The sequence below is a fragment of the Rhincodon typus genome, chromosome 31, assembly GCF_021869965.1.
Source record: "Rhincodon typus isolate 14 chromosome 31, sRhiTyp1.1, whole genome shotgun sequence".
Classification (NCBI taxonomy): domain Eukaryota; kingdom Metazoa; phylum Chordata; class Chondrichthyes; order Orectolobiformes; family Rhincodontidae; genus Rhincodon; species Rhincodon typus.
The window spans coordinates 2,972,045-2,986,234 of NC_063362.1; the positions used below are offsets into that span (position 1 = coordinate 2,972,045).

At 42.2% G+C, this 14,190-nt stretch overlaps 1 protein-coding gene across 6 annotated transcripts in view; it reads right to left on the minus strand.

The window, feature by feature from the left end:
* Positions 1–8,631, minus strand: part of LOC109912939 — a 50,001-nt gene extending 41,370 nt beyond the window's left edge. For 2 of the 6 annotated variants that reach the window (XM_048614948.1, XM_048614947.1), the window contains exons 1-4: positions 8,457–8,631; positions 6,982–7,078; positions 4,960–5,137; positions 280–425 (exon numbers count right to left, since the gene is read on the minus strand). In XM_048614948.1, coding sequence (XP_048470905.1) covers positions 280–425; positions 4,960–5,137; positions 6,982–7,078; positions 8,457–8,569 — 534 coding nt within the window. In that variant the 5' untranslated portion in view covers positions 8,570–8,631. The other 4 variants (XM_048614949.1, XM_048614951.1, XM_020512387.2 and 1 more) reach the window with 4 other exon arrangements.
* Between the last annotated feature and the right edge of the window lie 5,559 nt (positions 8,632–14,190).

Here is a 14,190-nt window from a genome sequence, read left to right on the forward strand (position 1 = left end):
GTGGCTACACCCAATAACAATGAGCATCCAATATACACAACAATCCAACTCTGTACAAGTCACTGCATCCAGCTTCATTAGGTAGATCCCTGAGTCAGTGCCTTGAACAAAATGTAAAAACATTAGAAACATGAGCAGGAATAGGCCATTCAGTGCCTCAAGCCTGCTCCATTACTGATTGGCATATGGCTGATCTGACCTTGGCCTTAATTTTAATTACACATGAGGAGGAGACAGGTACCGGGTGCACACTATGTAGAACACATTCATGGCCCCCACCTTCAGTTCGTTTCTTTCCACTGGTGTCGCTGTAACAAAGTTCACCATGGATCGGATCACAACGAATAAAATGGAGAGGACAAATGCAATTAGCTCCTGGCGATTTTCCTGGAAAGTCCCATGCAGCACATAGTAAAAACAGAATGCTTGGGAGACAGAACCAGAGGAGGGAGAGCGTTAGTATGAATCAGTAAGTGAAAGAACAGGCTTACATTATGAGTCAACTAGTATGTATTTGTAAATGTGGAAGAGATCAAGACCTGCTTTTCTTAGCCAGCAACCCAAAGTGTTATTGCTCCTATGTGAGCAATGGCTCATCTTTGAGTCAGAGATTTGGGGTTTCAAGTCCCAGTGCAATACAATGGGGTGCCCTGCACAGTCATGGGGAAACTTTTTCAAATGAGTCACTAAACTAAGATCTGTCCAAATTGATATTTCAATCAACCTGATCAGGGACGTTATTCCACACTCCTGGAACCCAGGTCTCCTGGCACAGAGGTTACAGACATTACCACTATATCATTGAAACCCTGTACTCTGTCTGCATTATTTTACTTGTTTTCCTCTCAGGGTTGCAGGTATTTTGAAAAACCAACTTGCCCAGAGATGTTATTAAACACTGCTGGAGCTGGGAGGGGGGGGGCATGAATCTGGGCTCAGAGAAAGGGACATTGTCACTTTGCCACAAGAGCCCTATGGTCTGTCAGCATTAATATTCTGCCCCAGTAAACATCGCCTGACCAACTATAATCCACCGACCGGCTGCTGACCACATGCTCTAAGAGAGGGCTCCATTTCTCAACAAAGATAATGGAACATTAGGAGCACGAGACTGGTTTCCACTGGAGGTAGCTGTTTGAAAACCTGGCATGTTTGCCAGGGTGTGTCCCAACCATGACTAGCTTTCAAAGTGACATGTTTGGCTGCATCCTGGGCCCCACAGCCATGTTATATGAAGGCCAGTCAACAAGGGGAGGTGTTTCAGTCTGGGCAGAGGAATACCTGGCATCTCGGTCTAACATGACCGGGATATACAGCTCAGTGAAGAGAGAGGAGGAAGGTCACAGTTACCAAGAGGGTTACAAGGAGCAATTCCACTGCTGTTATCCGACCCTGAGTCAATGCTGTCTCTGTGCCTGTTTTCCAGCTTCTTGCTCTCCCGGGCAGAATTGGACAACGTTGGCAACATTTCCCCATGTGTGTAAGGGGGTAAGGGAGGCCATATGAACCCACCAAGAGGGAACTCATTATCTCCTCACTCGGGGAGAACAAACAGATCGAGAGGATATGCAATCTCACCAGAAGAGTGAGAAATCCATTGGTGCAGAGTGGCAAACACTGCAACCACAAGAACCCACAAACCCCCTGTGATAATGGGGAGAGCTAGACGATCAGTAAGACATCCACCTGATAAATGCAACCATCACCAAGACCATCATTTCAGTGAATGTCCGCTCTCCTGGTAACAGCCCCTATACGTTTATTCCAGGCCAGTCAGCCATACCCAGTCGCTTAAGCGGCTGGCAGCTGGGGCCAGGAGATATTCCTCTTTAAATGCCCCATTCTGCTATCCCATCATTCCAGGAGCCTTGGCCTTCAGTGAGACCCATGGAGCATCCCCGAGAATCATGGAGCTGGCAATCAGCCTCATCAAGCAACATTCCACTGAAATAAAAGCAATTTACTGGGGATGCCTGAGGTCTAAAGTAAAAACATAAAGTGTGGGCAGCAAGACCTGCTGAGTTTCTCCAGTGCTATTTGTTTTTATAACAGTTGCACTGGGTCTCTACAGCTATGGTGGTCTGTTTATCCACCATTACCTCTCCACGAGGAAGGTGCCGCCCTTACGTCAGGAGGAGGAGGAAGAAAAGACAGGGGGCGCTTTCCTGGATTCCCTTAGTAACCAGATGGGCTCCACCTCATCAAACTCATGGAAAGCAACCATTCCCCCACTATCATGGACATCTGAAATGTATTATCACCACATCTTCTTGGCTATCGCCCAGTAACAACAAACATCAGCAAAACAATTTCACAATGCAACTTTATCCAATAAAATATCAAGTTGTACAAACCACGAGGAACTATTCACCCTTGTGTATTCCCGTGGTGCCTGCCTTTGCTTGTTGTGGTGCTCCTACACAGTGCTAGCTGAGTGGTGCAGGATTGCTGCTGACTTTCAGGGAAAGGCAGTAGATGGTCTTACAGGATGCCTTCAAAGAGCCCTGGGCCTTGAGAGCCCAGCTTTGGACTGCACTATCTCACAAGGGACACCAGCAGAGAGTCACTGCGGAGTGGCAGTGGTGGGAGCATGAATATTGAGGCAAGTCATCAGGTTAGTGCTCATGGAGTCATTGGAAACTTCAAAATGCCTCAGTGTAGACGGATCTGGGTGTTTTTGTACATGAGTCACAGAAAGCTGGTATGCAGATGCAGCAGGTAATAAGGAGGGCAAATGGAATTGAATTGAATCATGTATTGTCAATTTTGGTATTCATTGGTAAAGAAATAAAGTATTAAAGCAGGGAAGTGTTGTTGCAACTGTACAAGGTATTAGTGAGCCTGCATCTGGATTGTTGCATATTTTGGTCTCCTAATTGGAAAAGGATGAAATTGCATGGGAGGTAGTACAGGAAAGTCCACTAGATTAATTCAAGAGATGAAAGGCTTGTCTTATGAGGAGAGGTTAAGCAGTTTAGGTCTATACTCTCTGGAGTTTAGAACAACGAGAGGAGATCTAATTGAGGTATATAACATGCTACAGGGGATTGACAAAGTAAATGTACAGTGGATGTTTCCTCATGTTGAGAATACAAGGTCATAGCTTTAGGATAAGGGGTATTCAATGTAAATCAGAGATGAAGAGAAATTACTTCTCTCAAAGGGTCCTGAATCTGTGGAATTAGTGTGGTGGATGCTGTGACATTGAGTAAATTAGGGAGGACAGAGGCAGATTTTTAATTAGTAACAGGTTAAAGGGTTATGGGGAGTGGGCAGGAAAGTGGGGTTGAGGCTGAAGTGAGATCAGCCATGATTGTATTAAATGGCAGAAGAAGCTCGAGGGGCTGAATGGCCTCCTCCTGCTCCTAGTTCTCATGCTGACCAGGTGGCAAACCAGGAATTCTTGTAAATTTGTTGGAAAAGAGTTTGTTGAACTGCTGTGAGGGCTCACATATCCCTTTGAACACTGGGATCCAGAGCCACAATGGCAGCAGTCTGTCATTACAGATCTACGGCACGGCAAAATGCCCTTTGGCCCATCAAGTCGGTGCCAATCAAAACTGAGTCTGAGTGTGCACAGTTCTCATGATTGTGGTCTGAGTTTCCCTGCAGCACTGAGAGACTGGGTGGTTACTGTGAAAGGGGAGAAGCTCCGTTAGGTTTGCATTTGCAGCCATGGAGTTGGCCACCACCTGCAATTCGGAAATGAAAGGTTCCAAACTTCTGCTCGGCATTTCCCACTGCCTCTCGTGTATGCTGCATGACCATCACCAGAGATTAGCTAGATTGACCTGACCAATGCCCCAAAAATTTCACCATGCATATTCCTCAATACTCTCCTGTCTGCTGCTACCAGTCAACTAGAAAATATTTTCTTAATCCTTATTGTTGATAAGATTTGACGTTTGGAAATTTGAACCATAACCAAACAAGTGGAAAAATTAATCTTATCTCTTTCAATAATTTAGGGCAGTCTTGGGATGCAAGATTTGGCTCTCAGCTTGTGAGTTCAGATTCCAGTCCGGACTGACACTCGAGTTTTGTTTGAATTGGAAATGATAAACAGTTTTCAACCAGTCTCTTTGGTGGAACACACAGTTTTCTGTTGATCCATCTCTGAGAAAGGACCATAGACGTTGCAGTAGACAGCTCTATCAGAAGATATGTACATAGACATGCTTTCTGTGGCGTGTTCATTGAGTTTGACCTCATTGTAACTTGTAACAAAGACTTCCAGTTTTAGTTCCAGATTCAGAATGGCAACACCCTACAAAATGTTGGAGAAAGTATGGAAAAAGTGTCAACTTTCCTACACCAGTCCCTGACATTTAGCCACACCCCCTTCAACATGTCCAAATTTACCACTACAAAAACTGCACAATAATTTTTCTCTGTAACACAGCTGACACAGTAACGACCATCGCTGCAGCTTTGAAGCACTTTGCTACACAAAATGTTCATGGGTCTTTACACAGTCACTGTCATTGTTTTACACATGTAAGGCCAGTGGGTTTTCAGTTATCCTAGAAAAGCAAACAAATTCTGGACTGTGATCCTAAAACATGAGCAAAACTCATCATGCATGATTGGTTAAACAAAATGCACAAAAGCGAGAGCTTTCTGCCAGTGAAGTTGTCATTCAAACCCATTTTTAACCCATTAAATAACAACTGCTTTAAAGTAAGCAGACAGTGGAATGTCATACACACACAATAAATATTTGTTCATTAATATAACTCACAATTGTTTCTAATCTTAAGAGGAGTCTATTGCACTCAAAATGTTAATTCTGTTTCTCTCTCCACAGATGCTGCCAGAACTTGCTGAGTTTATCCAGTACTTTTGATTTTTATTTCAGAATTCCAGCATCCCCAGTATTTTACTTTCATTATAATTTCTGGTCTACTGCTTTAAGATGGCAATGCATCTTCACACATTCACAGTAAATTAAGGTCTTACCGATTCCAATGAGCTGTATCACTGAGATGGTGAAGTCTTCCTGGGTTGGATCTTTACTGTCGTTTTTCACCTGAATTACAATACTTTGGCTTGTAACTACCGACACAGCAATGAGAGAGACAATTGCTACAGCAACAAATAACTTCTCTAAACAAGATAATTCCGAACATTGTTTCATCTGTGAAGAGAGAGGGAAAAGATTCTTTTGTTTCTCTATTTCATGTACATTGGAAGTTTATTTTTAAACAGGCACTATCTGCTTTGTTTGGAAACACACAGTTTAATGAAGGTCTTTATGATTATGAAAAGATATAGCAATGGTTCCACATAAGATATATGAGCAGGAGAAGGTAATCAGTCAAACCTGCTTTGCTACTCGATACGACCATGGCTCATCTTGAGGTCAGCTTCATTCTCCTGGCCATTACCTGAGAACTGAAAAACCTGTCCATCCTAACCTTACATACATTCAACAATGGAGCATCCAGAACCTTCCGAGTGGAGAAATCGCCCCTCAGCTCAATCCTAAGTAATCAGCTGCTTATCCTAAGGCTGTACCCTCTCCCCCAAGTTCTACATTCCCCAGCGAGGGGTAAACAATTCTCAGTATCAACCTGTCAATCCCCTTTCAGTATCTTGATTTAATGAGATTTAAATTCACATCTCATTTGGACTCAGCTTTTGAAGTTTTGAAGTCCAGTTCAGAAGGAGGATCACTGGACTCGAAACATTAACTCTGCTTTCTCTCCACAGATGCTGCCAGACCTCCTGAGTTTTACCAGCAATTTCTGTTTTTGTTTCTGATTTCAAGTATCCACAGTTCTTTTGGTTATTTGTTTTGTGGGATTCAAATCCATGTTTCCCAGAACATTAGCCTGGGGCTCTGGATTAATAGTCCAGTGACCCTACACTACATCACTGCCTCACTGTCACATTTTGTCAGACAGAACAGTCTCCAAACACTTTATTGTGAAGAAAATGCTACTGTATAGTATTTTCAGCTGTTTATAACTCACTTGCAGCCAATGTGTGAAATTCTGCAGCAGGTGCAATAGAAAATCACCCAATCACATTGAATAAATAAGAATGTTCTTTTCACATTTCTGAATCAATAAATAATGAAACACTTCATTCATTCAGTTACAGTGTGTGTAAGAGTAAGCTAATGGCTCATCGGTCACATTTACTGTCCAGGCCAGGGAGTGATCCTAAATAGGAGCTGCAGAAAATAAATTATCTTCTTCAGGGTAACTGTTTATGGAATGAAATGAAATCAAAACGAATCAAATAGCATGGATAGAGTAGAAAGTCTGAGGCTTTTTCCCAGGCTAGAGTGTCAATTACTAGGGGACACAGGTTCAAAGTGCGAGGTGGGGGGTGGGGGGAGTTTAAAAGAGATGTGCAAGGCACGTTTTCCACACTGGACAGCGCTGCCAGAGGAGGTGGTGGAACAGACATAATAGCAGTATTCAAGAAGCACCTGGACAAATACATGAATAGGAAGGGAAAAGAGGGATATGGATCCTGTAAGTGAAGACAGTTTTAGTAAAGGGCAAAATGCATCAGCACAGGCTTGGAGGGCCATAGAGCCTGTTCCTGTGCTGCATTGTTATTTAGTGAAATCAAAAACTTTCACAACATGTGACAGGAACTCAGAATCAAGAATGATGGGGATGTGTAGGAGTTCCAAAAGAAATTCTCCAAATTGGAAATGACCATCAATGTAACAATGTTGACATTGAATTTAAAGTAAGATTCCTGATCTGAGTATAATGCATGTATGGGGATATGTCTGTAATTCTCCCTCGTTTAATCCATATCCGTCTCCTGATTAAAAGAAAAAGTAGCACATCCCCAGAGAACAAGAACCGCAATAGTTATTAGAGTTATTATAGTTATTAGTCAGTGAGGAAAGTATTCACAGGATCCGATAATATGCGATCAGCTTGTCATTATGTTAACTTAACATGCTTATGTACGATCATTTCAGAGTTGCAAATATCACAAACATGTTAGACTTACTGGACCGCACGGTGTAGGTACAAGTTCTTTATGCCGTGGCATTAAGTTTGGTGATGGGGTCTCACTGTCTTCATTGCAATTGGACTCCATGCTGTCCCTTTAATGACAAAAGATGCACAAACCATTAGTTAACAAACAGTAAAAAGCATTCCCCTGATACTCCTTCAAAGTATTTGTTCTGCAATAGATGAGTGATGTATAGATATGATACAATATACGATTCACAAAATATGTCCAGGCAGAATGAAATGTCCCTTATCCAAGGTCAGTTTTTAATCGGTACACATGGAAACCAAAAGCTGAATCCTGATCATAAAATCTCATCTGCTCATGTATATACAATAACAGCCTGAAAACTCTGACATCACATAAAGCGAGGGGCAATTAAAGTTCAATGTCCGCTTCTCATTATTTGAGCTCCCCGTTCCATTGGCAGGGTGAGCAGTGGGTAGTGTCCCTACCTCTGGGCTAGAAACTCTTAGTTCAAGTGCCACCACCCAGCCCTGGGCATGGTAGGGACAGTTATGACCATTTGGGTACACAGTGACTATTACTGATGCTGGCTTTTAATTCCAGGGTTTCGTTTTAAAAAAAGATTTTGAACTGAAATCTCCTGACCATTAATCCAGTATCAGTGGGTACTACAGCAATACAGCAGTGTTGTATTGCACTTTTACAGAACTACAAACCAGGCTATAGCAGATACCAGGAATACAAGTCAGATCAGACCATTGGTTCCACGAACTGGAGCTGATCTGAATTTTAAACTAAAACAAAGAACTGCGGATGCTGTAAATCACCAACAAAAACAAAGTTGCTGGAAAAGCTCAGCAGGTCTGGCAGCATCCGTGAAGGAAAAAAAGATTCTGAGAAAGTATCAGCGAATCCGAAACGTTAACTGTGTTTTTTCCTTTACAGATGCTGCCAGACGTGCCGAGCTTTTCCAGCAACTTTGTTTTTGTTCCTGAATTTTAAACACCATTAGTAAACCGATTCCATTTCGCCAATCAGAACGAACATTTCGAGTCCAGTGACCCTTCTTCAGACCGTTAACTTTTTATTTCTCTCCCCACTGATGGAACGAAACCTGCTGCGCTTCTCCAGCAACATTTTGTTTTTGTTTCCTTTCCCTGGTTGGTTTCTCTCTCCGGAAACTTATTTTGTCTGTGACCCCATTGCAGCGTGTCTAATGGAAATCGAGAATAATTTATAGATTGAGACTTGTCAACCTCTTGGCAGTGCCGGCTGCTAGCCTGGGCTCTGGGAGCGGCCGCTGGTGAAATTCCCTCCGAGTTTCGAGCAGCTGCCTCCGGGACCAAGCCCTGGGACAGAGCAGAGAGACCGCTCCCTAATAGTCCAACATCTCACTGACAACACTTTCACTCTTTCTGGTAAATACTTCCGGACAAGATGCTGTTAGGCTGCGTCACTTCCAACAAAACAAGTGGAAGGAAATAATTGAAACATTATATCACCGCAACTCCTTTATGGGTTTCTGCATTTTTGTATGGCTCCGTGGTGAGATGGTCACTTTGTTGTTGCTGTTTACCAGCTCCGCTCTCCTGCTCGGGGAGACCTGTTTGCACATTGCACGGTGCCTGGCAACTTAGAGGGCAGAAAGAGATGCAAGACAGGAAGCAAAATAGAGTCATTTTGTCCGGAAAAGTAACTCCGAACTTCCACTTGCCTGTCACTTCAATACATCACTGTGTCCCCACCCCCAACACCTCTGCCTCGGGCTTGCTACAGTGTTCCAGAGATGCCTTTGATTTGTTAGGATAGAGTCAAACTCAAGTGTTTTTTTTTATTTGATATGCTACTGTACTGAACCGAACTGTATTTATGACAATGTATTTATACAGAGATTTTTTAATAAGGTATATTTTTGAAATTACAAAAAGGTTGTGCCAACAAGGCTGAACGCAAGCTGGAAGTACAGCATCTCATTTTCCACTTGGCTGCCATGCAGCCTTTAGGGATCAAGCCTGATTACGTACTTCCATGTTTTTTTTTACCTAGCCCCTGACCCTGGTCCTGTCATGACACGTTTGTTTTCAGCACAGCTGACCCATTCTTTCCTACTATTGGCTCTCATTATCATTTATGTCCTGGCTTACTATCAATAATCCCCTTGTCTCCCTTTCATATGGCTTTCTCTCCGGGCTCCATCTCCACTATCTGATCACCTCCACCCCAAACTCCTCTTCAGCATAAATGCTACTTTTTTATAACTGCTGATGAAGAATTTAAAACGTTGACTCGTTTTCTCTCCCCACAGATGCTACTAGACCTGCCGAGTTTCTACAAGCAGTTTCAGATTTTGTTTCAGATCCCTAGCATCCGCAGTTCTTTGTTTAATTACGGAGTCACAGATCTTCTGCAATGGGATCATTTGGACATGAATCCCAGACAAACAGGGGAGATGGTGGTAAAGTGCTAATGTCTCCAAACTTGTAAGCCAGAATCCCAAGCTGATGTTCTGTTGATAAAACAGAGAACTGGATGCTGGAGATCTGAAACAAAAACAGAAAGTGCTGGTGAAACTCAGCAGCATTCAATCAGACTGGAAACGTGAACTCTCTTCACAGATGCTGCCAGACCCATTGAGTTTCTCCAGCAATTTCTGTTTTTGTTAATATTCTGGGAATATAAGTTTGAATCCCATCATAGTAGATGGTGAAATTTGAATTAAATAAAAATTGAGAATTAAAACCTAGCCTTGTAACCACTGTAGATAGCCATTTAAAATAAACCAGATATCCTTCAGGGAAAGATATCTGCTATCCTTACCCGGTCTGGCCTACATGTAACTCCAGACCCACAGCAATGTGCTTTGCTGTTAATTACCTTCGTGGCAATTTGGGATGTGCTATAAATGCTGGTCTAGCTGCAACACCCACATCCAATGATTTTTTTTAAACTTCTCATGTAGTGACCTTCTATAAGATTCCCCTTTGATAAAACCGTGCTGGCTCTGCCTGATTACCTCAAATTTATCCAAGTGCCCTGTTACAACATCTTTAGTAATAGTTCCTAACATTTTCCCTATGATGTTAACCTAACTGGCCTGTACTTTCCTGCTTTCTGCCTCTCCCCTTTTTTGAATATAGCAGTTACATTAGCTATTTTCCAATCAAAAGGACTCTTCCCCGAATCTGAAATTGTTGAAAAAACTTAGCAGGTCTGGCAGTTCTCAGTTTCAGAACCTCAGTTCTATAGAAGTGTCACTGGACCTGAAACATTAACACTGCGTTCTCTCCACAGATGCTGCCAGACCTGTTGAATTTTTCCAGCAATTTCTGATTTTGTTTCTGATTTCCAGCATCTGTAGTTCTTGGGGTATTTTTTTGTTTAGTTTTCCTCGAATCTAATGAGTTTTGGTAAATTAAAACAATTCATCAGCTACCTCATTTGCTACTGCTTTTAAGACACAATGATGAAATTCATCAGGACTCTGGATGGTCAACTCACAGGTTCAACAACTTACTCAGTATTACTTCCCTAGTAATTGTAATTTTCTTGAGTTTCTCCATTCTTTTCAGTTCCTGATTTATAGCTACTTGTGACCTTTGAAGTGAAGACTGATGCAAAATATCTGTTCAATTCATCTACCGCCACTTTATCCTCCAGTACTAACTCCCCAGCCTCATTTTCTATAAGACCAACATTCGCTTTGTTAATTCTTTTCTTTTTTTAAATATCTGAAGAAACTTTTCCTGTCTGTTTTTATATTTTTGGCAAACCTTCTCTCATACTTAATTCTCCCATCTTTATGTTTTTTTTAGTTATTCTTCACTGTTGTTTATATTCCATCCAATCTTCTGACCTGTCACCTACCTTTGCACATTTATGCATTTTCTTCAAGCTTGTTACTTTCTTTGATTTCTTTAGATAACAATGGATGTTGGCTCCATCCCTTATACTCAGCCTTGTATCACTGCTGCTTCAAACCTGCTGGATCAACATCCCCAATGTCTCCACTTAATGTCAACATGGGGGTCCCTTCACCATAGTAACTCAAAAAAGCAGCTCATCACCACCTTTGAGGTAATAAAAACTGATCTTGTTAGTGAGACTCAAAACCTATGAAGAAACAATTTTTTAAAAAATTGAGCAGATTAAATCTTTACTCATACCTTACATGCAAAACTGGTTTTAGCTTGCCTTCTTTCTGAATACCTATTGAAACAAAATATGGATTTTAGAAACAAACCTCTTTCACTTGCACTGAAGGCTATGCAGTATGGTACTTCCCATGATATATGGTCATTTGTTAGTAATTGTCAATTCCCTTAAAAACATGAAGGTAAGCAAATGAAGCCAATTTGTTCGCACAATGATTGGAATGTGTGGTATACGGGGAATTTTGGTCTGCAGCATCACAGACCAGTCTTCAGCCAATTCAACTCACTCTGCCTAACATCAAAAGACAGCTAAAGGGACTGGATACTACAAAGACTAGGGGGTCTGACAACATCTAGCAATAGTACTGAAAACTCATGCTCCACAACTTGCTGTACCCATAGCAAAGTTGTTCCAGTTCAGCTACAACAATGGGATCTATCTGGCAGTACAGAAAATTGTCCATACAAGATGTATACATAGAAATCAGGACAAATCCAATCCAGCCAATTATCGGCCCATCAGTCTACTTTTGATCATCAGCAAAGTGATGCAAAGGGTCATCAACAATGCTATCCAGCATTACTGGCTTAGAAATAACTTGCTTAGTTTGGGTTCTGCCAGGGCCATTCAGCTCCTGACCTTATTACAGGCTTGGTTCGAAATGAATAAAAGAGCTGAAATCGAGGTGAGGTGAGAGTGACAGACCTTGACATCAAGGCCACATTTGACCAGGTGTGGCATCAAGGAGTCCTAGCAAAACCAGAATCAATGGGAATCAGGAGGAAAACTCTCTGCTGGCTGGAGTAATATCTAGCACAAGGGAAGATGGGTGTGGTTTTTGGAGGTGAGTCATCTCAGCTCCAGGACACCTCTGCAAGAATACCTCAGAGTAGAGTCCTAGGTCTGACCTTCTTTGACTGTTTCATCAGTGACACTCTGTCCAAAATAAGGTCAGAAGATGGATATTTATTGATGATTGCACAATGTTCAGCACCATTCACAACTCCTCAGACACTGAAGCATTTTGCATATTGTGAGCAGTTTTGGACTTTGTATCTATGGAAGGATCTGCTGGCATTGGAGAAGGTCTGGAGGAGTTTTACAAGAATGGTCCTGGGAATGAAGGGCTTGTCATATGAAAAGTGGTTTAGGACTCTGGTTCTATACTGATGGAGTTTAGAAGGATGAGGGGGGAATCTCATTGTAACCTTGCAGAATACTGACAGGCCTGATAGAATGGATGTGGATAAGGTATGTCTAGGACCCGAGGGCACAGAGTGAAGTTATGACCCTTTAGAACTGAAATGTGGAGGAATTTCTTCAACCAGAAGTTGGTGAATCTGTGGAAATCATTGCTGCAGAAGGCTGTGGAGGCCCAGTCATTGGTTGCATTTAAGACAGAGATTGAGAGGTTCTTGATTGGTAAAGAGATCAAGGGTTACAGGGAGAAGACAGGAGAATGGGGTTGAAAAACATATCAGCCATAATCGTATGGTGGAGCAGACTCGATGGGCCAAAGGACCTCCTGCTCCTATATCTTGTGGTCTTATGGAAGCAGTCATTGTCCAAATAGAGCAAGACCTGGATAATAACCAGGTTAGGGCTGACCAATGGCAAGTGATATTCGTGCCACAGAAATGTTAGGCAATGGCCATCTTTAACAAGTGAGAATCTAACTGATATTCCTTGACATTCAATGGCATTACCATCACTGAATTCTCCACTATCAACATCTTGTTATTTAATTAACCAGAAACAGAACTGGACTACCTTTCTAGAAGGACAAGGGCAGCAGATACTAGAAGAAATCACCTACAAGTTTCTCTCCAACTGAGTTCAATTTGGATAAATGTTAGGTATTGCATTTTGGTATAACAAACAGTGGTACATAAGAACATAAGAACTAGGAGCAGGAGTAGGCCATCTGGCCCATCAAGCCTGCCCAGCCATTTAATAAGATCATGGCTGATCTTTTTGAGACTCAGCTCCACTTACCCGCCCACTCACCATATCCCTTAATTCCTTTACTGTTCAAAAATTTATCGAGCCTTGCCTTAAAAACATTCAGCGAGGTAGCTTCAACCGCTTCACTGGGCAGGGAATTCCACAGATTCACAACCCTTTGGGTGAAGAAGTTCCTGCTGACCTCAGTCCTACATCTGCTTCCCTTTATTTTGAGGTGATGCCCTCTAGTCCTAGTTTCACCTGCTAGCGGAAACAACCTCCCTGCCTCCACCTTATCTATTCCCTTCATAATCTTATATGTTTCTATAAGATCTCCCCTCATTCTTCTGAATTGCAATGAGTATAATCCCAGTCTACTCAGTCTCTCTTCATAATCCAACCCTCTCAACTCTGGAATCAACCGAGTGAATCTCCTCTGCACCCCCTCCAGTGCTAGTATATCCCTTCTCAAGTAAGGAGACCAAAACTGCACACAGTACTCCAGGTGTGGCCTCACCAGGACCCTATACAGCTGCAGCATAGCCTCCCCGTTTTTAAACTCCATCCCTTTAGCAATGGCAGACAAAATTCCATTTGCCTTTTTAATTACCTGCTGCACCTGCAATCCTACTTTTAGCAATTCAAGCACAAGGACACCCAAGTCCCTCTGCACAGCAGCGTGCTGCAATTTTTTACCATTCAAAACATAGTCCATTTTGCTGTTATTCCTACCAAAATGGATGACCTCACACTTATCAACATTGTACTCCATCTGCTAGACCTTTGCCCACTTACTTAGACTATCTATATCCCTCTGCAGACTCTGGTAGGACTATACAATTAATTGTAGGGTCTTGGGTGATGTTGTAGAACGGAGGTACCTAGGGGTTCAGGTACATCATTCGTTGAAGTTTGCATCACATATAGACAGGGTGGCTAAAAAGATGTTTAGCACGTTTTCCTTCATTGCTCAGTACTTTATGTGTAGGAGTTGGGAAGTCATGTTGAGGTTGTACATGACATTGGTGAGGTCTCTTCTGGAGCACTGTGTCCAGTTCTGATTGTCCAGTTTTAGGAAGGATATTATTGAGCTGGAGACGGTTCAGAAGAGATTTTACCAGAATGTTTACGGTATGGAAG